The 27,039-nt window shown below is 38.7% G+C and overlaps 1 protein-coding gene across 2 annotated transcripts in view; it reads left to right on the forward strand.

Moving 5' to 3' along the window:
* LOC144980512 (uncharacterized) overlaps positions 1–27,039 on the forward strand; it is a 245,036-nt gene that overhangs the window by 72,307 nt on the left and 145,690 nt on the right. For both annotated transcript variants that reach the window (XM_078928149.1, XM_078928150.1), the window contains exons 7-10: positions 3,795–3,863; positions 11,695–11,865; positions 15,433–15,613; positions 18,055–18,158. In XM_078928149.1, coding sequence (XP_078784275.1) covers positions 3,795–3,863; positions 11,695–11,865; positions 15,433–15,613; positions 18,055–18,158 — 525 coding nt within the window. The remainder of the gene's footprint in view (positions 1–3,794; positions 3,864–11,694; positions 11,866–15,432; positions 15,614–18,054; positions 18,159–27,039) is intronic.

Genomic DNA, 27,039 nt, shown 5'->3' on the forward strand with positions numbered 1-27,039 from the left:
TGGTCATTATGTGGAAGAATCAATTGGATTCAATAGTCTGATGTCAAGTCCGTCCAGCAACGAGCAGCATTGGTTCTAAACAAAGAAAATCGGTACTTTTTATTCTTAATGCTGGCTAGAACTTTTTCATATGTCGTGTGATTAGAATGTATAAAAGTCAAAAACATGATCAGATTTATGTTTTTTCTCCTCTGGATACACTTTTATGCTCGTGGGAGAAGTATTTTATAAGGGCATCCGCCGTTGTACCATTAGTTTAGAACCAGTTACTAAGTTACGATGCATCTTTGCCACGGAAGTGACGTCACGACTGTTGAATGGGCTAAGCGGCAGGAAATATTCTGGTTGGTTAATGCTTAGTAACGCTCAAACCATCAAATTGGTACCTTTCGGTAATCACATAAACACACGCATACACACACAGACATTGATACACACACACACACACACACACACACACACACGCACACTAAACAACGAGTAACGGTAGCCTGATCTTAAATTATATATCATTATTTTCTCCCTCATTTACTCTACTCATTGATTGGAGTCCGATTATCGAAGTCCATGGCTTAATCAAGGAATGGAAAGATGTCACACACACACACACACATACACATACACATACACACACACACATTAAACATACACGCATACACACGCACACACAAAAAACATACAACCACGCACTTAGGCACAACCACACACACACACACACCACACACATACGCACAAATACACGCACAAACAAATACATGTATACACACAAACACAAATACACACAAACGCACATACACACAAACGCACATAAGTACACACAGACACACACATACGCACAAACACACACATACGCACAAACACACACACAAACACACACGCACAAACCGCGCGCTTGCACACAATAACAACAACAACAACAAGAAACGCAAACAAGTACTCGTTGTTTGCCGTCCTAAACAAACAGCCTTTAAATTATTTCATTTGAAGAACATTCCGAACTCGTCACAACTGTCAAATCAGACACTTCTTTTAAGAAACTGATTGGCTCGACTTGACCTGCCAGTGGCTCAGCGGTACGGTCTTTGCTTCGTACCCGAAAGGTACCGAGTTCGATCACCCGCCGGTACGCTATGTGGCCTTGAGCAAGTCACCTCGTCTCGCTCAATTTGCGGCGCTGCAATGCGGCTGACGCCTGGGTTATTCCAGTCTTCCATTGGAATATACCCTAGAGACACATTTCCCATGTGGAATGGATAAAGGGAATCTTATTGTATTTCATATATATTTTTTATTTAAAGCCTTCTGCTTTCGATGATGCCATCCGACCCCCCCCCCCCCCCCCCCCCTCGTGCATCTTCTACCTTGACGCTGGTGAGGGTGCTTGAGGCACACGGAGGGCAAAGGTGTAAATCCTGGTTGACCGTCACCAGACCATCCCGGGTATCAAGCCAACGAGCCACATGAGCTGCTCGTCCCGGTGTGTGACTAATGATCCAACCCGGTGCCCGAATAGCAGCCGCTATCCCGGGCGCCACACTACTATGCTGTGTTCGTGGATAGCTCACACGGTAGAGCCACGCTTTCACCTGCCAGGCGGAGTTGTCGTACCAATAAGGTCGCAGGTTCAAACCCCACCACCGCCGCGAAAAATTTTTATTCTCTATTGTCTTCTGGCACTTTTCTATTCACTTCATATCTTGTTGTTACCAACATAAGTGCCTGCTCCACTCACTTTTCTGAATTAAAAATTCACCCCATACACCGGAGCATACTCAATGTCTCACTCGTTTCTATGTTATATGTTTGTGTTGAGAATATTGGCTATTAAGCTTAACTGCTGGTCAAAATTACTTCGCGATGGTGGTGGGCGAACGAATCGGCGGTCTCAGAAGTGGGTGAGAGAGGGATCTAGAAATGACTTGGGTTTGATACGAATATTTTTGTGTTCGTGGATAGCTCACACGGTAGAGCCACGCTGTCACCTGCCAGGCGGAGTTGTCGTACCAATAAGGTCGCAGGTTCAAACCCCACCACCGCCGCGAAAAAATTTATTCTCTATTGTCTTCTGACACTTTTCTACTCAATTCATTTCTTGTATGCTCATGATAGTAGTTTGAGAAACATCAGAGGCTGCTGCCATCCGACATTGAAGTTTCGACGTTCCTTTTAATCTCGTCGCGAAGGTCCTCCAAAGGTCTCTCTATAGATTGTGTGCCTTTTTTCATGATGTTTGACAATACGCTTCAATAGTCATCACGTCACTTCCCTCGTAATGACGCATGGTAACGTAGTAACTGGCTCTAAACTATCGGAACAATTATGGACGCCCTTTTGAAATAATTCTACGACGAGCATAACAAAGTATCCAGAGGAGAAAAACATAAATATGATCTTTTTTTTTTTACTTTTATACATTCTTTTCACATGCCATATGAAAAGTTCTAGCCAGTATGAAGAATAAAAAGTACCGATTTTCTTTGTTTAGAACCACGCTGCTCGCTGTTGCTGGGCGACGTGACATCAGACTATTGAATCCAATTTGTTTTCATCTAGTTTACTAAGATACGAATATCTTTCAGTGTCAAGTCGGGAAACATAGCATATTTGAGTATTGATGGTATGTGTTTGAGTAAAAAACATACTATTTTCACCCGCCATATAAATTGAACAAAATATACACCAAAATATGTATAAACTTCAAAGTCTTTTATGAGATAATTTAGTGAGAAATAATCACCCAGCTGAAGATGGAAAGATGCGAAAACCTGAGCCAAATTTAAGCTACTACATTACATATAAACATTGAGCAAGAAGTTTACCGACTCGATACTCGATACTCATAGTTTGCTATTAAAATCCTATAGATAGTTCGAAGTTGACGTCACTCAGGTACATTTCTTTGGGGTTTGTTTTTTTTTTTTGTTTTTTTTTGGGGGGGGGGTTGTTTTGTTTTGTTTTGTTTTGTTTTGTTTTGTTTTTTTGTGTTTTTTTTTTTTTATTTTTTTTTATTTTTTTTTTTTTTTTTTTTTGCTGCAATCCGCGTTTATGAGTAATTCTCACTTAACTGTATTAACCTGACTATAAACGATCAAGGTTACACAAAGTTTTGTGTGTTGGTCCGTTATGATTCCGGATGGCAATGTTGTGAGCTTTTTAGCCAAGCGCATACTATCGATTAAAACCCTATTGCCACTCCAGAAGATTCCCTTCGTATAATATATAGAAAGAACGAAGTTAATGTCACTTGGGTCTTTGTTATTGGTTTTTGCCACCCATTTTTATGAGTAATTCTCATTAAACTGTATTGGTCCGTCGTCATTGTAAAGTTATAGCCTGATACTGACCAAACAATGACGTCAAAATGCCAGTCTTTTGCCACAAAAGAAAACAAATCGTGAGTTGTATTCAATAGTTCAACCAATGAAATAACTTGTTTCCATGAGCTCTACTAACGACAACTCACTAGACGTTACACAAACCTAAAAAAGTGACGTCCAACTGCCAGTCCTAGAGGGTTCTTGTGTCAGACTATAGATAGTATGCACTTGGCTAAGAAGTTCACAACATTGCCATCCGGAAGTATAACGGACCAACACATAAAAACTGTGTGTATCCATGAAGGTTCATAGTCTGGTTAATACACTTTAGTGAGAATTACTCATAAACATGGATGGCAAAAATCAATAACACAGACATGAGTGACATCATCTTCGTTCTATCTGTCGGGAAGGTGAAGGTTGGGTCTTATAATTTGTTTCATGATGATGTTATGTTTGATTGTTTCTCACTCCTAGAGTCGAATTCAAGAGGCCAACGGGTTGATCAAGAGGGAGAAAGATGTCACCACAGATCTAACGACCAAGGTGAGTGGATCATAATTTGATTGAAAGCGTTCTTTCTAAATACTTACTTCAGTTGGTAAAAGTAATGTTTTGGTAAACTAACACACTCGTGCAAGCCGTGGCCTTCATAAACTGAAGGCCTGTCACTGACCAAAATGTTACGTCAAAAAGAAGACGACGATCACCAAACGAAAGAACTCGCATTCGGACAGGAATGTTCACTGTCCAAGTGGACAGGAAGGTTCACTGTCCGACCCCCCCCCCCCCCCACCCACCCCCGGCTCTGAGCGGCGCATAGTGGAGTCCTTAGAAAAGGTTCTTTACTCACATCCTCTCACCGCACTTGGGTGTTAAATTAAATGAGTACATGGTTTTTTTTTTGTTTTTTTGTTTTTTTGTTTTTTTTTTTTTGGGGGGGGGGAGGCGGGGAGGGAATTGTAATATAGCCTGTTAAGTGTTACGCGTTGATGCTTGGAAGGAATTCCTTATGAGGCGTTTTGAGCTTGATTAGTGGGTATCTCGCCATATTGGTGGAGGGTGGGGGGCGGGAGCGGGGGAGGGGGGGGTTGTAGTTGTTGGTTTGTTGTGTTTTTGTAGTTTTTTTTTTTTTTTTTTTTTTTTGTTTGTTTTGTTATTGGAATTTTTTATTTTTTTTTTGGGGGGTGGGTTGTTTGTTTTTTGTTTTTGTTCATTTATATTTTAGTTCGTTTATTTATTTATCTATTAATTTATTTTGACATTTTCTATAAGCTTCTATTAAAGACAAGGGGCCAATGAGACGTCTGGCTTTGTTGTATAATTTATTACAGAATGGGCCCATGGGCCTTTTTACTTGTCTGTTTGAACCACTAGTAGTATCGAATGGCTACACCTCTATTTTGAATCTTTTAATCCATTCTTCAAATTCTTTTCCTGCCTTATAGGCTGTCTCGTAGCCTCCTGATAGGCTTGTCACTGGGCAGTGGATGACGATGTGGTCCATTGTCTCAGGGCCTCCTTGGCAATGACGGCATGCATCTGATTCTCTCAGATTCCATCAATGCATGTTAGCTGCAGTTCTGCCATGTCCTGTCAACCACTGAAAATAAGAAAATTGGTTAAACAATAAAAATGTATGTTGTGAAGCTAGAAAGTAATTCGAATGATTGCCATGCAAAGTATAGGCTTTATTCAACATTTAAATCGACATGATCTGGAAAGAAATTAAAACACAAAGAGTTAGACAATACAGTACAGACACAGATCAATTACAGAAATAAAGTGACAAATAGAACTATCTCTAAACAGTAAACAATATCATGACAATGTAAACGTTGATACAGAGAGGAGGTAGAAGGTGTGTGTGGCGGGTGGTTGGATGGGAGCATCACCTTGAATCATATACCTATGATGTTCGCATGGGTGTACGATCCGATAGTGATGTCGTTTCTTCTTTTCCTTACTAGCCTATCCTGCTTCTTTGGTTTGTGATTGTATTTTTGACAGGGGATATTTTTTTTCCTGTAAATCCTCTGCCTGTTTGTTCTGGGTTATTTATAATTTAGCTTATGATATCTTTAGGTTATGATTTTGATTGACATTTGTACTATTTTTGTTAGATTGCTTGTTTTTTTTGTTTCAGCGGTCTCTCATATAACCTCAATTGTGTTGGAAGAGACCTAAAGCAACAAACAAAAAACAAACAAACAAAAAAGGTGTGTGTGTGTGAGAGAGAGAGAGAGAGAGAGTGTGTGTGTGAGAGAGAGAGAGTGAGAGAGAGAGAGAGGGGGGGTGTGGTGGTGGTGAAGATGATGATGGTGATGATGACGATGATGACGGTGGTGCTGGTGGTGGTGGTGATGATGATGATGATGACGGTGGAGGTGATGATGATGATGATGATGATGCTGATGATGACGGTGGAGGTGATGATGATGATGATGATGATGATGATGACATCATCATCATCATCATTAACATCATCATCATCATCAGCATCATAATTATTATTATCATCAATATCAACATCATCATCAGCAGCAGCAGCAACAACATTATAATGAGAAAGAGGAAAAAGAATAGGGAAGAAGGAAGCAGCGAGAACGATCGAGTATAGGAGAATGAGAAGGGATGAGGAGGAGGAAGGAGGAAGGGATAAAGAAGAGGCGTTGTTATATCAAAGAATAAATGAATTCCATCGCATGAAGATGAAGGGTGATCCAATATATAATTTGTTTTGATTTATGCGTCTGGGTCAAAATCCTCAGAATCGGCCATTATTTCCATTACGAGAGGCCTCATGTCATACCTCTCTAATGCATCATATAACAATTCCCCACTCACTCGACGATGGCATAACCCTAGGTGCTCCCATTAGCAGGTCTGATTACGGAACGCAATCATGGGTTTGATTGAGATTGATGTAATGGCTATCAATGTATATGTGGTCTAGTGGTAAATGACACTCGTTTTCGGATCGTACTTACGGTCCTGGGTCCGAGCCTCGTTCGGCGCATAGTTCAACACGATCTTGGAATCTACTTCTGTTTCCTATTTGAACCAATTCCCCTTTGTCTTACCTTTTCTTGTGTGCTTTAATTGTAATTCTAAAACTTTTTACTATCCTATTTTCTTCCTTTTGACTGGCGCTGATATGACCTTTATGTGTTTCAAGCGCCGTAAAACTCTTAAAAACAAAAACAAAAACATATTTCATTTGAAGAACATTCCGAACTCGTCACAAATGTGACCCTTCGTCTCGAAACGGTATTATGTCGGGATGAGTTAGACTCCGAAAAGTGACTTTAGAGTTAAATTGATACTTAATACCAATTTTTGAGCTTTTGCATTGTGAAAAACTGTTTTCATTCTCTAACATAACAAATCGAAACAAACCCCAAGTTTCATGTTTTGTCCATAAATTCATTTTTTTTGCACCCGAGTTATCCCGACATAATACCGTCTAGAGACGGTGGGTCACAAATGTCAAATCAGACACTTTTGGAAGACACTGATTGGCTTCACGACTTGGCGTGTCAGTGGCTCAGCGGTACAGGGTCATTTAATTCGATCGAAAGTTATAGGACGAGTTTTCTAGGCAAATTTTTAAATACGCGTTTTTACAGAGGACGAGCAGTTCATTCGTTAAAGGCGAGAACACAAATCAAATATCCTGAAATAAGTTTTTCATCTCTGATAAGTAATTATTGGAGTTGAAAATAACCTTTGATTCATATCCACATATATATCAAACTTGGGGTTAATTTCTCCCCCTTTATGTGGCGAAATAATTTTTTTTTTAACGTGAGCATATATATATATATATATATATATATATATATATATATATATATATAATATATATATATATATATATATATATAGCGCTATATTCACCAACCGCACTTGTGATGTAGGACAAGGCATGACGCCTGTGACGCGATATTACATTTTATTTCCGGACAACGACAACGCTGTCAATGCCTAGGTACTCATTTTTATACCCGAGTACGGTGAGAGAATATGAAATAATAGCATTTTTCAAAGACTCACCCACACACCGCTCAAGTTGATTACCTTTACGTTAACTCTCTCCTTGCCGGGCATTTTCTGAATTTTCCTCGAAACTCCACACCCATCCAACACAAAACTAAATTTACTTACTCAAACATAAAGCAACAAAAATATTATATAGATATATTATTTTGTTCAGCAAAATGTGCTCTATAAGAAGATTTTTTAACTATAACAATACGAAACAATATTTGTGATGCGCATCTAGGTACACAAGAAATTATAAAATTTTTGGTTTCGTCGTAACGAATGTGACGATTTTTCCATAGCTGGTAAAGAGATGTTTAAACTCAGCTTTTGATACGTTTTCCACACGACCAGCATAATACCGATCAGGGGGGCGAAGTGACCAGTGGTTAAGGTATTGCACTGTGACCCGGAAGGTCCCGGGTTTGAACCCCTCTTCAGGCACTTTCGTTTTTTTTTCTTGAGCAAGATTATTAACCCCCAATTTGCTCACTTGGACAGCATGGGTGATTCCTGTTGACATTAGACATCTTGTTTGATGATTTATCTATATTCCTCCGTGGAATGCCTAGGCGACGATGTCATGATGTCGTGGCGATAGGGCATAGTTTTTTTTTTTAAATAATACCGATTGGTAGCGACGTGTACAAATGAGACATTTAAAAAAATTAATATTCAATTAGGACAATGGCAATGTCCAATATTCAAATTTGACTATACGCGTACGAAAATGTGTCCTGTCATGCTTACGTTTGAGCTAAAAATATTATGAACAACATCTGGCGCCTACAACAAACACTGCATAATTTTATTCAGTTTATTGTGTTTTTGTGTTGGGGAGGGGTAGTGTGTTTGTGTGTGTGTGTGTGTGTGTGTGTGTGTGTGTGTTTGTTGTTTATTTTTTTATTTAGTCATGACAAAAATGGTAAACTTTCTTCCCAAAATAGAATAAACCTGCAACCATTTTTTTTGCCCGTGACCATAAGATCTAATTTACATATGTCAATGTTGCCTACGTCATCAACACGCAAGTCAACATCCAATATATTTGTAAGGTTCAAATGCACTATTGCTACTAGAATCCGTGGTCTGTAAATAGAAACAAGGGTCCTACTAACTAGTGCCCGGAGCCGTCAGGATACCGTCCGGAGGTCATCTAAAGTATTCTCAAGCCATCCGGAGGTCATCTAAAGTATTCTCAAGCCATCCGGAGGTCATCTAAAGAATTATCAAGCCATCCGGAAGTCATCTAAAGTATTCTCAAGCCATCAGGAGGTCATCTAAAGTATTCTCAAGCCATCCGGAGGTCATCTAAAGAATTATCAAGCCATCCGGAAGTCATCTAAAGTATTCTCAAGCCATCCGGAGGTCATCTAAAGTATTCTCATGCCATCCGGAGGTCATCTAAAGAATTATCAAGCCATCCGGAAGTCATCTAAAGTATTCTCAAGCCATCCGGAGGTCATCTAAAGTATTCTCATGCCATCCGGCGGTCATCTAAAGTATTATCAAGCCATCCGGAAGTCATCTAAAGTATTATCAAGCCATCCGGAAGTCATCTTAAGTATTCTCAAGCCATCCGGAGGTCATCTAAAGTATTCTCATGACTTCCGGAGGTCATCTAAAGTATTCTCAAGCCATCCGGAGGTCATCTAAAGTATTCTCAAGCCATCCGGAGTCCCTCCGAGTTGTCCATCCGCAGCTTTCGCAAATCCATCCGGATGGGGAGGCCTTCCGAAAGCTCCCCGTGCTAGCATTTCTTTTCATTCGTATTTTCACCTTGGATCTTTTGGCATGCGTTTATTTATTCAATTTGTCAATATATAGATAGTAGCATTTGATAGATTAGTGAAAGTTTAAACTTTCCTATTACGACCATTGTTTTGGTTTTCCGTCGCCATATTCTTTGGTGAAGTATTGAAAGCGGTCCTAGGTTTGTTTTTTTTCTATTAGGGTTAGCTCGAGGTCGGAGGATTTGTTTTTCTATTAGGATTAGTCATAAGTCTTAGTAAAGGTACTCGGGTGTTTGTTTTTTCTTATTAGGGTTAGTTAAAGGTACTATGATTTTTGAGAGTTTTTGCCAAGCCAGGTGAGGGTCGTTGAAACGATCGATATTTGAAGGTAGGGTTTTCAGGCAAAATTAAAAAAAAAAAACACATTTCACATGTGTGTTGGTGAGTTCTAAAGAAAATTGAGCTTTATATAGCGCAATATCCACTAAATGTGCTCAAAGCACTTTACAAGGGGTCCCTGGTCAACAACATTCAACATGTAGGACGGGACATGACGCCTGTTAGGCGATATTACATTTTTTCGGACAAAGACAACGCTGTTAACGGCCAGGTACTCATTTTACACCTGAGTACGGTGAGAATGTGAGTCAAGAGCCTTTTCCAAGGACTAGACAATGCGCCGAGCGCGAGGGCTCGAACCCAGGACCTTCCGATCCGAAAGTTAGTGTCATACCACTAGATCACATAGCCGCACGAGTTCTGATTTCATCTGGTGTGTCAAACGTTTGTTGGTGTGAAACAGAGGAAATAAGGGGGCAGCGTGGCTCAGCGGTACGGTCTTTGCTTCGTACGCGGAAGGTACCAAGTTCGATCACTCGCCGCTGCTCTGTGTGGCCCCTTGAGCAAGTCACCTCGCCCTAGCTCAATTTGCGGCGTTGCACTGTGGCTGACGCCTGGGTTATTCCAGACTTCCCTTGGAATAGATCCAAGAGAAAAATTTCCCATTTGGGACGTATAAAGGAATTTTTTTCTGATTACTCACAAAAAATGTGAACATGAAAAGGTTTCGGAGAGAAAATTTTAAAGAAATTTTTTCCAGGTCAATAATGAGTTTGATGAGAATAAGAAAATGAAGCGAAAGCCATTGACGCTATGTGTTTAGGTAAAATCCTAACAAAATCCGCCAGACTGTGTATAACCGTAAACGTTCATAGTCTGATTGATATAATTTAGTGACCCATCATTAACATGGATGTCTAAAAGCAATAACAAAAAATGTTAGTGACCTATTAAATTACTAGATTACTAAATTGAGCTTTTATATAGCGCAATATCCACTAAACGTGCTCAAAGCGCTTTACAGGGGGTCAACAGCAACATTTATGCGGCTATGTGGTCTAGTGGTATGACACTCACTTTCGGATCGAAAGATCCTAGGTTCGAGACTCGCTCAACATTTAGGAAGGGACATGACGCCTATTAGGGCGATATTAGGGTTTTTTTTCGGACAGAGACAACGCTGTTAACGGCCAGGTACTCATTATAAACCTGAGTACGGTGAGAGAATGTGAGTAAAGAGCAGCCTTCTCCAAGGACTCAACTATACGCCGAGCGAACGAGGTACCTTCGAATCCAGGACCTTCCGATCTGAAAGCGAGTTGTCATCCCACTAGACCATACCACATAGCCAGCTGCTCGTATCAAACATTTTTTGGTGATATCTGGTTTCAACTGGAATAATAAAGGTGGTATCGCTTCTATTTGTGGATTTGTTCTCTAGTGTAATTTATAACGCAGAAAGCAGATGGGCCGGTCATTATGTAGTAATCGCCATACAGTGTTGTTCTAAGTTCTGGAAACGCCGATTTCAAGGTCATTGTTTATATTCTGTACACCTACTCCTCTCTCTCTCTCTCTCTCTCTCTCTCTCTCTCTCTCTCTCTCTCTCTCTCTCTCTCTCTCTCTCTCTCTCTCTCTCTTCTCTCTCCTTCTCTCTCTCTCTTCTTTCTCTTCTCTCTTTTCTCTCTCTCTCTTTCTTTCTTTATTCCCCTCTCTCTCTCTCTCTCTCTCTCTCTCTCTCTCTCTCTCTCTCTCTCTCTCTCTCTCTCTCTCTCTCTCTCTCTCTCTCTCTCTCTCTCTCTCTCTCTCTCTCTCTCTCTCCCTCTCTCTTTCTCTCTCTCTCTTTCTCTCTCTCTCTCTCTCTCTCTCCTCTCTCTCTCCTCTCTCTCTCTCTCTCTTTCTTCTCTTTCTTTCTTTTCTTTCTCTCTCTCTCTCTTCTCTACTCTCTCTCTCTCTCTCTCCTCTCTCTCTCTTCTTTCTTTCTTTCTTCTCTCTCTATTTCTAACTAGCTCTCTTTACCTCTCCCTCTCTCTCTCTCTCTCTCTCTCTTATATATATATATATATATATCCTAAGCATCAGCTTAACCCCAACATAAAACCGTTTTAAGGTGATTGGTCATAAATGTACCCTCACCCCCTCATCCACAACCCCCCCCCCCCCCCCCAAATAAAATAAAATACCCAACAAACTCCACCGTTATGAAGTTTCCATTCGGCTATTTCTTTGTAATTCCTTCCTTCCTTCCTTCGTCCTTTCAGGTGTCTGGAGACGTGAAGGAGATTTACACCTACTTGGACGACATCAACACCACGATGAGTCAGAAGATTGCCGCCCAGAGGGTGGAGATGGAGAAGTTGTCGGGAGACACGCCTCAGCCAATCAACTACGATCCGTTCAACTATGGAGAGGCCTACGCCGGGGATGTCGTGGTAGGTTTTCCAAGAAGATTTGAAACCGGTCTGTAATTTTTAAAATCTTTATTGTCCAAGAAGAGTTTCTTTAAAAGTGTGGAAATTAATGATGTCATAAAACAATAGGAACGCCCGATATTCGGGTTTTCGTCCAACCTGGTCATCAATCACATGCTTTGTTGCTGTACTACGATTGTATATTTCTTAACAAATGTAAACACGCTGCATTGTTTAAAGATGTTGTGTGTGTGTGTGTGTGTGTGTGTGTGTGTGTGTGTTGATCCACATACTCGTGTGTCAAACTGAACAAAATAACCAATCGTGGTATTAGATATTTCAAAACTTGCCAACACATTTCACAATGCGGGTCATTTTGAGCACATTTTGCAATGTGGCCAATGATCTCGAGCACACAGAAAGGTAATATTATAGATAGTATGCGCTTAGCTAAGAAGCTCATAACATTGCCATCCGGAAGTGTAACGGACCAACACACATAACTGTGTGTATCCATGAACGTTTATAGTCAGGTTAATACAGTTCAGTGAGCATTACTCATAAACACGGATGGCATAAAACAATAACAAAGACCTGAGTGACGTCATCTTCGAACTATCTATAGATTGATCATCCCCATTGGAGGAGATACCAGTCTGTAGTGACTGAATGATTATTTCAACTGTTGATGGGATAAGCTGACCAATGCAAGAATTTAAAAACGAGATTGGAAGGGGATATAACTCACAAGACTTATTTGTTGCTTTCGTGATTAGATTCTTTATAAATTTATCTGTGACTGGCTGAAAAGAATTTAACGAGTCACCATCAAAAGACTGGTGCTTATCTGAATAAAGCTCAAATATGACCAAGTCGTTTCAAATTGTGTCGATTTTCTGTGCAAAAAGAAAGCTGACATTTCAGGTAACTTAGTAACTTGGTATCATTGTTCAAAGAAGGTTTAGGTGATGGTGTTGAATTTCCTCATATTTCATCACATCTGCGAACAGCTGTTTTAAAGACTTGGTACTTTTTAACGTTTCATTTAATGGGTCTGCTAAGCTGCTGTTATGCGGGTGGTTGGATGGGAACATCACCCTTGAATCATATACCTATGATGTTTGCATGGGTGTACGATCCGATAGTGATGTCGTTTCTTCTTCTCTTTACTAGCCTATCCTGCTTCTTTGGTTTGTGATTGTATTTTTGACAGGGGATATTTTTTTTTTCTGTAAATCCTCTGCCTGTTTGTTCTTGGTTATTTATAATTTAGCTTATGATATCTTTAGGTTATGATTTTGATTTACATTTGTACTATTTTTGTTAGATTGCTTGTTTTTTTGTTTCAGCGGTCTCTCATATAACCTCAATTGTGTTGGAAGAGACCTAAAGCAACAAACAAACAAAAACAAAAGCTGCTGTTATTGTTGGGTTGGGGTTTTTTTCTCCATTTGATAAGTGGCTGATCTGAAACGGTTCTAATGATCCTGTCCTTGGGTTTTCTTCCATAAACGTTCCGACTTTCTCAAGCACCTCTTGAATTGGCCAACATTCAGGCAGCGAATGGGTGATGACGAATTTCTCTGGTTTTTGATTCAAGGTCTGTGTGTATGTGTGTGTGTGTGTCTGTGTGTGTGTGTGTGTGTGTGTGTGTGTGTGTGGTGTGTGTGTTGATCGAGAGTGTTACGTATACACGCGTTCAAATTGCCTACTGTGACGTCGGCTATAATATAAACAACACGGAAATCATATTCCAATTCTTTATAAATTTAGTTACTTCCTCTTTGCTCAAATATCGTGATGTTACTGGTTTGTTCATAGTGTTGGTATTTATTTTTATTAATATTATGTGATCTGTATACGTGACGTCAGTCATGGTGGTGGTGTAGATTTATTTATTTGACATAATAAAATTAATTAAAATAAATAATAAAATTCCATTAATTCATCCCATTAGGGAAATTTTGTCTTTAGGGTCTATTTCAAGGGAAGACTGGGAATAACCCAGGCGTCAGCCTCAGTGCAGCGCCGCAAAGTGAGCTAGGAGGAAGTTACTTGCTCAAGGCCACTCAGCGCGGCGGGTAATCGAACTCGGTACTTTTTGGGTACGAAGCAAGGACCGTACCGCTGAGCCACGCTGTCCCATTGACAACAACCTGGTCAATGGTATTCCTTACCCCTATCATGAAATGGGGATTATAATAGTTGTATTAATGAATGTTGGTGAAGCTAGTCTTTCTGGTGGGGTTCCTGACCTCCCATAGTGGGCAGGGAGGGTGTACAAACTGTCTCTTCTATCCCCTTATAAGTGTTTTCCAACATGCTTTCTGTCTTTGTCTTGGAATGAGATTACCTGTTTTTTTCCTGGCCCTGGCCGAAGTCCTAGCTGGGAGGGAAACAGTCAAATGCATAGTCATTGTTTTGGGAGATGATACATTTTTTCCTTGTAAATCATCTCTCTGTTATGTATTATTGTATGTGTTATTTTTAATGTATAATGTAAGCATTTGAGTGTATTCCTCTTTGTTGGATTTTGTGCTTGTGTCCGGATGAGACTTATATGTGATCTCAAACTGAGTACATTGGTGGTATGCTCTTGGAATCTACATCTGATCCCTATTTGTTCCCAGTTCCCCTATGTCTTACATTTTCTTGGGTGCTTTAATTGTAATTCTAGAACTTTTTACTATTCTTCCTATTTACTGGCGCTGATATAACCTAAATAATAGTTGTATTAATGTATGTTGATGAAGGTAGTCTTTGAATGTGTTTGTATTTGTGGTGTTTATACAATCTGTAACTCCATTGCACTTGAAACTTATCAAATATATTTCCGTATGGGAATTATTATATTATCTTGTGAAAGAAACGTATTTAAATACATCAATAATAAAAATAAAAATAACAATAATAATAATAATAATAATAATAATAATAATAATAATAATGATAATGATAATGATAAGAATCATAATAATAATAATGATAATAATAATAATAATAATAATAATAATAATAATAATAATAATAATAATAATAATAATAATAGTAATAATAATTTGCACTTAGGTAACAAACTCACAACATTCACCAGCCGGATAAAACATACCTACTCGCAAAATTGTGTATAACCTTGAACGTTGATAGTCTGATAAACTTATCATTAACATAGCTGTCCAAAATAAAAACAACAACAAAAATAAGAGCTGAGTAACGTCCTCGTTGTGTCTTCTATATTTTCCGATACTTGGTCTGTCTTTTCCAAGAAATAACAATGTGAAATTGAATGTAAGCTTCAATTTAATATAATAAAACAAATAAAAATGAACGTTTCGGGTTTCCCTTTTTATCAACAAAACAGGATGAATGAAACACTACAGATGAATGAGATAATTTGGTAGTGGCGTTGTTAACGTTATCTCATTCATCTGAGGTGTTTCATTTTTACTGTTTTGATGACAGGGGGGAAACCCGAAACGTCCATTTTTATCTGTTTTCGTATATTAAATTGAAGTTTACATTCAATTTCACATTGTTATCTATTTCTTCGAGCTTCGAGCAGCAAAATTTACGTTGTGTCTTTTCCAGGATTTCGAGGCTCGCAAACGTATCGTGGAGATTGACCTCCTCTTCCAGAGTCTGCAGGTGGCCATGAATCAGATGAAGGACTCCGTGAGGGTCAGCCCCGCCATCGACCTGGGCTACAAAGTGGTCCGGCTTGACCAGTTGATTGAATCGACTGGCTTCGGAAACGCCATAAGAACTGGAGGTCATTTTTTTAAAATTTAATTTAATTTTTGTTTTGTTTTGTTTTTGTTTGTACGTGTAATGATGTGTTGTAGAGCCCTTTAAATAAAAAGAACTGAAAAGGGCAGTGTTGACAGAATTTGATTCAAATGTTGGTTGAATCGACTGGCTTCGGAAACGCCATAAAAACTGGAGGTAGTTTAATTTTTTTTAATTTAATTTAATTTTTGTTTTGTTTTGTTTTTTGTTTTTGTTTTGTTTTTTTGTTTTTGTTTTTTTGTTTGTACGTGTAATGATGTGTTGTAGAGCCCTTTAAATAAAAAAGAACTGAAAAGGGCAGTGTTGTCATAATTTGATTAAAATGTTTAGAGTTGGTTGAATATACTGGCTTTGGACACATAAGAACGGACGGTAATGTGTTTAGTTTGTTTGTTTGTTTGTTTTTTGTGGGTTTTTTTTTTTTTTTTGTTTTTTGTTTTTTGTTTCTTTATTGTTGTTTTTTGGGGGGGCTTTTTGGGGGGTTTTTTGTTGTTTTTTTTTTGTACGTTTTATGTGCTGTTATAAAGTGGACTTGTCGTATTATGACACTTGCTTTTGGATCGGAAGATCCTGGGTTCGAGCCTCGGTCGGCGCATAGTTGAGTCCTCGGAAAAGACTCTTTACTTACATTCTCTCACCGTACTCCGGGGTGTAAAATGAGTGCCTGGCCGTTTATACAGCGTTGTCTCTGTCCGAAAAAAAAAACCCACTGTAATATCGCCTAACAGGCGTCATGTCTCGTTCTACATGTTAAGTGTTGCTGTTGGCTAGGGATCCTTTATATAGCGCTTTGAGCACGTTTAGTGGATATTGCGCTATATAAAAGCTCAAGTTTCTTTTTCTGTTGTTTTTTTTTCTTTCTTTCAAAATGATACCCTGCTCAGCGGTGGTCGCAGGTGCCATATTTCGCATTTCTGGTTTGGTTTTAGAAAATGAATAATGTTCATTAATTATAATCAATTTGTATATAAATTTAAATATCCTTAGGTTGTGTAACTATCTCACCAGATTGTTGATTTTTCAGTTCATTTCCTGTTCATCGACAGCACGATACGATAATATCGTTTTCTATTCTGGGCTGTAGTTTCCAGTTTTTTCCCAGTTTGTTTTTTCCCATCTTCTTTGTATCTGCATCAATGTCGCGTCTTGTGGGGGATGGGGGGGGGGGTGTCCTCTTGACCTTTCTGACCTCACCCACCCACCCAGCCCCCCCCCCCCCACCTTCCCTGTACCTGTGATCAGGTAAATCGCGTCCTTTATCCTATCCAAAGGGTAACAAACAATCGCTCTTGTCCGTTTCGCGCTATGAACAAATCAGGATAAACTCCAGCTCCACGGGCCTAATGGCTCCGACGGACTAAAAAAAAACTTGAGCTTGAGCTTTTTATATAGAGCAATATCTACTACATGTGCTCCCAGCGCTTTACAAGTGGTCCCTGACCAACAGCAACACGTAATACGTAGAACGAGACGCCTGTTTGGCCATATTACATTTTTATTCCGACAGAGACAACGCTTCTAACGGCCAGTTATCCATTTTACTCCCGAGTACGGTGAGAGAATGTGAGTAAAGAGCCTTTTTTCCAAGGACTCAACGATGCGCCAAGCGATTACGCGCTTTCGCAGCAACTCCATTAATTATTACGTATAGCCTGCCCAAATAATGAGCCTATAGCATTCGTTTTCGAATGACTGTATCCTTTTTAATTTACATACCTTGGCAGCAAAATCAGTCCGTCAGGTGGATGTGATGAAGACATCATCGCTAGAATCAAGAAAGCGCACCAGGCCTTTGCAATAAATCAGACCAATATGGAAAGCTTCCAGCATATCCACAAACACCAAGCTTAAAATATGTAGCAGTCCTGTTCTATGGGTCAGAGACTTGGCGAACAACCTTGACCACATCAGCCAAGATACACATTTTTGTCAATCGCTGTCTTCGACAAATCCTCAGGTTGAAATGGTTTGATAAAGTGCCAAATGCTGACCCTTGGACAAGAACAAACCAAGAACAAATGGATGTCCAGGTCAGACGCAGAAAGTGGCGATGGGTTGGCCATGCCCTGCGGAAAGAGCCCTGTAATATAACCAAGAAGGCTCTCGAATGGAACCAACTGGAGGGAACGGGGTCGTCCAATACAGACTTGGAGGAGAAGACTTCACCAAGATTTGTGCATCTCCAATCTTACCTGGAGTGAAGCACAGCTATGTGTCAAGGACAGAAGAAGATGGAAGAGTGCTGTTGAGGCCATATGCTCCGCCAGGAGCCAAGAGGCATAAGCCAAGTAATTCAAGTATCCTTTTTCAGATTCCCGATGTTAATGTCCAACTTTTACAACCATTTAAGAAGATTACTTATACATGTTCCATTAAAAAAATAAAACAGTTCCCCATTTTTTTACTCCTTTTTTTAAATTTTAGAGTTGACAACAGACAACGGGCTCCTGATAAACCAGGCATCCAACATAGAAGCCCCAGAACGTAGATACCCCCGTAAAGAAGCGTTCCAGACAGATGAAGAAAAGGTACGAGTATACCAAATAGATAAATACCGTCCCATGTCAACCCGACTTGTTAAACCCTAGTGTGTTTGTTTTATTAAATAATTCTTTCCCGGTTTATTTTCTAGCACCACACATATATATATATATATATATATATATATATATATATATATATATATATATATATATATATATATATATGGGGGCGAAGTGGCCGAGTGGTTAAGGCATTGCACTGTGACCCGGAAAACCCAGGTTCGAGCCCCGCTTCAGATACTTTCGTTTTTTTTCCTTGAGCAAGGTTATTAACCCCCAATTTCCTCACTTGGACAACATGGGTGATTCCTGTTGACATCAGACATCTTGTTTGATGAGTTATCTATATTCCTTCATGGAATGCCTCGGCGACGATATCTTATGATGTCGTGGCGCAAAAGGAATTATATATATATATATATATATATATATATATATATATATATATATATATATATATATATATATATATATATATACCCTTGTGCAAATTAAGGAGCGGTTTGTGTATTCCTAAAAATAAAATTAGTTATCTAATTGGGCGGTTGTAATCATTCTGTATCATCATTATAGGATTTTTAAAAAATGTTGGTGAAAAAAATGCGCTATATGTCTTGATACTCGTTTTGCGTCCTGGTTTGGGAGTCTGGGATCAAAAAGTATAATAATCTTGTGTCAAATTTTCAGCAAAAACTAATGAAATCAACATTGTAGAATTTTGTTTCACCATAGAGAGATTTTACAGTTTTTGCTTTTGGGATTTTCAAATCAAAATTTTATGACAAAATTGAAGTTAAAAATTTATAATTTGGATTTTAAGTCATGTCAAAAATATCTCTCTAAAGTGACATAATACATTATCTCTGTGATATCTGTGGAAATTTTCAGACAATTTCATGGAATAGATTCTGAGAAATATTTGACACAGTATCCCATACCCCGAGAAAAAAAAATGACATATTGAGAAAATAGCAAATTAGCTTTCAGTTTTTCACACTTTTCTTACTACCTATACCCTTTTCGACCATGTTTTCCGTGCCTTTATATTCTATTTTGAGGAGTTAGGACTTCATTAAAATTATTTCTAAAATAAATAATTGTCTTGAAGAAAAATTTCAGTCGGCTTATAGGCAACATCATTCGACGGAAACCGCACTTGTTAGGGCTGTTAATGATCTCCTCTCTGTTATAGACAATGGTTCATGTTCTTTGCTGAATTTGCTTGACCTATCGTCTGTTTTTGATACTATTGATCACACTCTTCTTCTCAAACGACTTGAAATTACTTATGGCGTGTCTGGTGCAGCGCTTGATTGGTTTAGGTCATCTTTGTTTAATCGTAAATAGATTATTACGGTGGATGAATATAGATCTGAGGAAATCATTCTTGATTGTGGGGTTCCCCAGGGTTCAGTACTTGGACCCGTTCTTTTTGTTCTGTACGTTGGACCTCTGTCTAAAATCATCAGAAGTTTCGGTCTGTCTTACCACCAATATGCTGATGATAAGCAATTGTACTGCGTTTCCAATACGAGAAATTTACAAGAAGTATCAGCCAATAGTAAGAATTGTATCCAAAGTGTTAAGAAATGGATGAATGAGAACAGACTGAAACTAAATGATGATAAGACAGAGGTGCTGTATGTTGGGAACAGGAAGTGGAAATGTGAAACAGATTTGAAGCTGGGGGATGCCTCCATTCAAATTGTTGATAAAGTGAAAAACCTTGGCACATTCTTAGACTCTGGACTGTCGATGGAGCATCAGGTTAATAATTTGGTTAGATCTCTCTTTCTCCAACTAAAAAAGATTGCTTCCATTAGACGGTTCATATCTGAGGATGTGACCAAACACCTGGTTGTGTCCCTCGTAGTATCGAAATTGGATTATTGCAATGCTCTGTTGTTTGGCGTTTCGCAATATAATCTGAGACGTCTTCAGATTGTCCAAAACAGCACTGCCAGGCTAGTATTCATGAAGCGTAGGTGCGATTCTGTCAGACCTCTGCTTCATGACCTGCACTGGCTGCCTGTTGAGAAAAGGATTAAATTCAAAGCTTGTACTTTAGTGTATCGTTGTCTTGAAGGTACTGCCCCTTCCTACGTTTCGGAACTAATTGAAATATTCAAAACCCCGCCCCTTACGTTCGGCCAGCGATTCCACCAAACTAGTTGTCCCTCGAATACGGAAAAATGCTGGAATGAGATCCTTTTCTCATTTCGGACCCTCTGTTTGGAACGCCTTACCACAGAGCATTCGTGAAAAAGAATCTTTATCTATTTTCAAACGTTCGCTTAAAACATATCTGTTTCGTTTTTAGTAGATGTTGTGAGAAGCAAGATAGGTCTGTCTGGTTTCTATTGTGAGTTATGTGTCTGGGTGTGTGTGTGTGTGCGCGGCTGTGTGCGTGTGTTTGTGTATGCTTGTGTGTGTGAATGAGTATGTGTCAGCCAAAGTAATTTGTAATTTAAGCGCTTAGAGTCTGGTTCTCGGAGTTATAGCGCTTTTTTCTGCATTATTATTATTAATAATAAAATACCGATTTCCACTAATTTCTCAAAATCAATTTTTTAAAGGATTTTCCTATTAGACCCAAACCTCCCCTTTACTGGGACAACAGGGCATTACTTATAGTTGTCCTTTGGACTGATTTTAACGGCACTTATCTGGATTCAACTATGCGCCGAGCAAGACTCGAACCTAGGACCTTCCGATCAGAAAGCGAGTGTCATACCACAAGACCACATTATAGCCGCACAATTTATTCCAGTTTTTGCAGAAAATCCACCTCGATAATTTGAGTGTGAACGGTGAGCATGCTACGTATAACAATATTACTAGTCACAAAACACGGAAGAGATCTTGCCGGGGGGGGGAAGAGAGAGAGAGAGAGGGAGAGAGAGGGAGAGGAGAGAGAGAGAGAGAGAGAGAGAGAGAGAGAGAGAGAGAGAGAAAGAGAGAGAGAGAGAGAGAGAGAGAAATTGATAATCAAAAATTATAATCATTTTATCGCGTCCTCGCCTTTCCAAATAATTTCTGATTCTATCCTTAGACTGTCAAACACGAGAAACATCCTTGAATCTATCTATGTGGTAGCCTATATTATTGTTGAACGCGGAATAGATTTGATAACGGCGATTCATGCTGGGTGGGGTTCCTGACCTCCCATAGTGGGCAGGGGGAGGGGGTACTTACTGTGTCTTCTATCCCCTTATATCTGTTTTCCAACTTGTTTTCTGTCTTTGTCTTAGAATGAGATTACTTGGTTTTGTCCTGGCCCTGGCCGGAGTCCTAGCTGGGAGGGAAACAGTCAACTGCATAGTTATTGTTTTGGAGATGATATCTTTTTCCTTGTAAATCATCTATCTGTTATGTATTATTATATTATTTTGAATTTATAATGTAAGCATTTGAGTGTATTCCTCTTTGTTGGATTGTGTGCTTGTGTCCGGATGAGACTTATAGGTGATCTCAAACTAAGTACATTGGTAGTATGCTCTTGGAATCTACATCGGATCCCTATTTGTTTCCAGTTCCCCTGTCTTATTTTTTCTTGGGTGCTTTAATTATAATTCTGAACTTTTTACTATCCCATGTTCGTCCTTTTTTACTGGCGCTGATATAACCTAAATGTGACCCCTCGTCTCAAAATGGTCTTAAGTCGGGATGATTAAGATGCTAAAAATGGAATTTGTAGCCAGAAATACCATGCTTACGTTTAGTTTATATGCTTTATAGAGAAGGAATATCATATGTTACTGTGCTAAATACCAACGTTTCATATTTTTGACCAGATTAACTAAAATTCGACTTTTTAGCATCTGGTCCATCCCGACATAATACTGTTTTGAGACGATGGGTCACAAATGTGTTGCAAGTGCCGTAAAACCCTTTAAAACAAACAAACAAACACGGCGATGCAGCCGAATGCGTAGAACCTATGTACACTTATTCGCAAGTTCGATAACCGAACTCACTTTTGGGCTTGTCTTAACATAGTTGTAATAATATGGGCAATATTTTGCGTTGATTTCAATATAGATATTACAATTACAACATCGACAATGAGCCCATGAACGAGGCGCTATCGCTTCGGCCCATAACAATTTGGGTTATAAGTCCTGCATATAAATGAACTCCGATTCGATTAGAACAGATTGCATCTCAGTGAGAGTTTAAAAAACAAAAAGAAAAGAAAAGAAACATGTTAACAAAAAATATGAACAAATAAACCTATCAACAAACAAATGTATCAACAAACATATCATGTCAACAAACACGTGTATTAATAAACATATCAACATTCCAACAAACGAACAAACCTGTGTGAGCGGGTGGTTGGATGGGAGCATCACCCTTGAATCATATACCTATGATGTTCGCATGGGTGTACGATCCGATAGTGATGTCGTTTCTTCTTCTCTTTACTAGCCTATCCTGCTTCTTTGGTTTGTGATTGTATTTTTGACAGGGGATATTTTTTTTTCTGTAAATCTTCTGCCTGTTTGTTCTTGGTTATTTATAATTTAGCTTATATCTTTAGGTTATGATTTTGATTTACATTTGTACTATTTTTGTTAGATTGCTTGTTTTTTTGTTTCAGCGGTCTCTCATATAACCTCATTTGTGTTGGAAGAGACCTAAAGCAATAAACAAAAAAAAAAAAAAAAAAAAAAAAAAAAAAAAAAAAAAAAAAAAACCTGTGTGAAATTAGATAACGACAGTGGAACGGGGTGTATCGTGTGTCAAAAGTAAAAAGAACTGATAAAAAAATGGTCTTTGAGAGCGATTAGGCCAATGGAGCCAGAGTCTATGACGATTTCTGCAAAGTGCTTTGCGCACGTTTAGTGGATATTGCGTTATATAAAAGCTCAAGCTCCACGTTGTTGTTTCATTCTGAGTCTTATCACTCAAAAGTCCTACACGTCTTGTCACAATCACTAGGCCATTTATCATCTCATCATTCCTGGAGTGTCAGTTGGATGTTTACCTGATCCCGACCTCCCATAGCGGGCAGGGAGGTACATACTGTGTCGTCTATCCCCTTATATCTGTTTGCCAACATGCTTTGTCTTTGTCTCGGAATGAGATTACTTGGTTTTGTCCTGGCACTAGCCGGAATCCTAGCTGGGAGGGAAGCAGTCAAATGCATAGTTCTTGTTTTGGGAGATGATATTTTTTTCCTTGTAAATCATCTCTCTGTTATGTATTATTATAATATTTATTTTGAATGTATAATGTAAGCATTTGAGTGTATTCCTCTTTGCTGGATTTTGTGCTTGTGTCCAGATGAGACTTATAGGTGATCTCAAACTAAGCACATTGGTGGTATGCTCTTGGAATCTACATCTGATCCCTATTTGTTCTCAATTCCCCTTTGTCTTACTTTATCTTGGGTGCTTTAATTGTAATTCTAGAACTTTTTACTATCCCATTATCTTCCTTTTTACTGGCACTGATATGACCTAAATGTGTTGCAAGCGCCGTAAAACCCTTAAAAACAAAAAAACATTGGATGTTTACCTAAGTAGGTAACCACTGAGATGGTCGATGTAGACTATTAAAATTATCTCGCAGAATTTCAGATTTTTTTTCAGGTTTGCATTTATATCCCCTGAATAATAATAATAATAATAACAATAACAATAATAATAATAATAATAATAATAATAATAATAATAATAATAATATAACAATAATAATAATAATAGCAATAGCAATAGCAATAACAATAACAATAACAATAATAACAACAATAACAATAACAATAACGATGATGATGATGATGATATGTGACAATGGTCTAGCGAATTTTCAAAATTATATAAAGTCCAATGCGTTTTATATTGTTATTAGATTTTTTTTTTACTGCATTTCTTTTGTCACAACCCATACAAATATCGACACACAAACACACGCATGATTGAATATTCACATATAGGGTTATAAGCCTGAAATTAAGATTAAATTGATCTTTTATATAGCGCAATATCCACTAAACGTGCTCAAAACGCGTTACAAGAGGTTCCTGGCCAACAGCAACATTTAACATATAGGACGAGAAATGACGCCTGATAGGCGATATTACAATTTTTTTCGGACGGACACTACGCTTTTAACGGCCAGGTACTCATTTTACACATGAGTACGGTGAGAGAGAGTGAGTAAAGAGCCTTTTCCAAGGGCTCAACTATGCGCCGAGAGCGAAGCTCGAACCCAGGACCGATCCGAAAGCGAGTGTCATACCACTAGACCACATAGCCGCACAATCTGAAATAATAATAATGATGATGATATGTGACAATGGTCTAGCGCATTTTCAAAATTATTAAAAGTCCAATGCGCTTTATATTTTTGTTATTAGATTTTTTTTTTTTTTACTGCATTTCTTTTGTCACAACCCATACACATACACTCACACATACACACACACACACACACACACACACACACACACAAACACACATGCATGATTGAATATTCAAGCTTAGGGTTATAAGACTGAAATTAAAATTAAATTGAGCTTTTATATAGCGCACTATCTACTAAACGTGCTCAAAGCGCTTTACAAGAAGTCCCTGGCCAACAGCAACATTTAATATGTAGGACGGAACATGACGCCTGATAGGCGGTATTACAATTTCTTTCGGACAGAAACAAAACTGTTAACGGCCAGGTACTCATTTTACACCCGAGTACGGTGAGTAAAGAGCCTTCTCCAAGGACTCAACTATGCGCCGAGCAAGGCTCGAACCCAGGACCTTCCGATCCGAAAGCGAGTGTCATAACAGTAGACCACATAGCCGCCTAATATGTCTAAGAAAAAAGAATCGGCAGATGAAAAAACAAAATGTTTTAGTTTAGATTTAAAAGAATAAACATTTGACGTTCCCTGCTGGTTCTGGGATTAGAAATCTACTGTGTTAAGACAGCTGGAATTCTTACCGTCGTTCCGGGGAAAAATGGAAGCTCCAACGGCCCGTACCTACTCTGAAAAACAAATCAATTTTAACCATTTTGACCAGAAAAGTCGTCCCTCGTCTTCTCAAAAAAAAGTCATATCAAACCTGGGACGTCACAAAGGTTTCCTTGTTTTCCCAGATTTGAGAGTTCGAGCTAAGATGACGATAATTTTTAGTCAATTTAATCGATATTTTTGAAAGACGAGTTTTCAGGCGAATATCTTAATATTTGTCTTTCCAGAGTACGGCAGATTACATCAAACGGGTTTGGGTTTTTTTGGGAGGGGGGGGGGGTTGGGGGGAGGGGGGTATTTTGGTTAAACTACCTCATATGAGCCTTGAATGTTTATAACAATGAAAATTCTGCAGAAACCGATTTCTTATATAATCTGATTATTTTCTCCATTGGGAATGACGTATATACTACTCTTTATGCATTATGAAAGCTGGGATTTTTCTAGTCATCTCAGGGGAAATTTGAAACACCACCCTGCTTTGTAGTACTCGAAAAATACATTGTAAAATTGACAGGGTTTTTTTTTTTATTTGACCAGAAAACTCGTCCTTCAGAGACTTTTCATCGAAGCGAGAGGTCAGTTCCCTGGAAAAATCCTGAAATAAATTCTATGGCCAACGATTCAACGTGTCATCATATAATTTGTGCGGCTATGTGGTCTCGTGGTATGACAGTCGCTTTCGGATCGGAATGTCCTGGGTTCGAGCCTCATTCGGCGCATAGTTGAGTCCTTGGAGAAGGCTCTTTACTCACATTCTCTCACCGTACTCGGGTGTAAAATGAGTACCTGGCCGTTAACAGCGTTGTCTCTGTCCGAAAAAAATTGTAATATTGCCTAACACGCGTCATGTCCCGTCCTACATGTTAAATTTTGCTGTTGGTCAGGGACCACTTGTAATGCGCTTTGAGCACGTTTAGTGGATATCACGCTATATAATAAAAGTTCAATTAAAAAATGTATATATATATAATCATATCGGGGTCCCGATAGTTCAGTTGGTAGAGCATTCGCCTCACAAGAATTGGGACCAAGATCGGTGCCGGGTGCAGTCGAGAATTTTTTTTTCTGATGACCCCGCTCACCCAAACGTGATTGAGTAGCTGGATCTGTTAGATCTGATGAAAAGTACTTTGCGATAGACTACCCAAAAGGTAGCGAGAAATTTTTGTTATTGTCCGTTTCACGCTATAGAAACCGAGGTAACTCCGCGTCATCATGGTATTGTGTCCGATAGAACTAGATGATGAAAATCCAGGCTGAAGTCAAAGTGATCGTACTTGAGAAGTTTTAAAGTTTGTTTTTGTTTTGTTTTTTTTTAAGTTTTAGAACCAAAACCGAAATGTGTCAGTGCATGACATAATCAGTCAGAAGGTGAAAATTTTAGATTTGCATTTTTCCCTTTTCTGAAAGAATATACTCCCCAGAGCATTTTACTCTTTATTTGACCTAAATCGGGTGATTTTTAATGAAGCTATGGTCAGATGTATGGGAAAGGTATCCAGCAAATTTTCTCAAATGTCATACTTTTTCAACTTGACTAGATGTAAAAATTATTTAGAAAAGCTCTCATAATTTTCCAGATGTACAAAAAGAGTTGATTTAATCATGGTAAGGCTCATTTTTGATTTTTTTTTTTTTTTGAATTGACCTTCTAAATAAACTTGACAATATCTCAGTTCAAACCTTTTCACGGTCTGACTATGTTCTTCACTGTAGCAAATGAGTACATGGCCATTGCTGTACTCTGGAAAGACACGTATTTAAATGTTTGGCCAGAAAACTCGTTCTTCAGAAATCGATCGATTAAAGGGACCTAGAATTTCTCCAAAACTCGTGGAGAATTTGAGTATTCAATTAAAGGGAATCAATCCAGGAATTCAATGCAGA

This window comes from Berghia stephanieae, chromosome 10 (assembly GCF_034508935.2).
Source record: "Berghia stephanieae isolate SIO BIC M18660-M18661 chromosome 10, UCSD_Bste_1.3, whole genome shotgun sequence".
Taxonomy (NCBI): domain Eukaryota; kingdom Metazoa; phylum Mollusca; class Gastropoda; order Nudibranchia; family Aeolidiidae; genus Berghia; species Berghia stephanieae.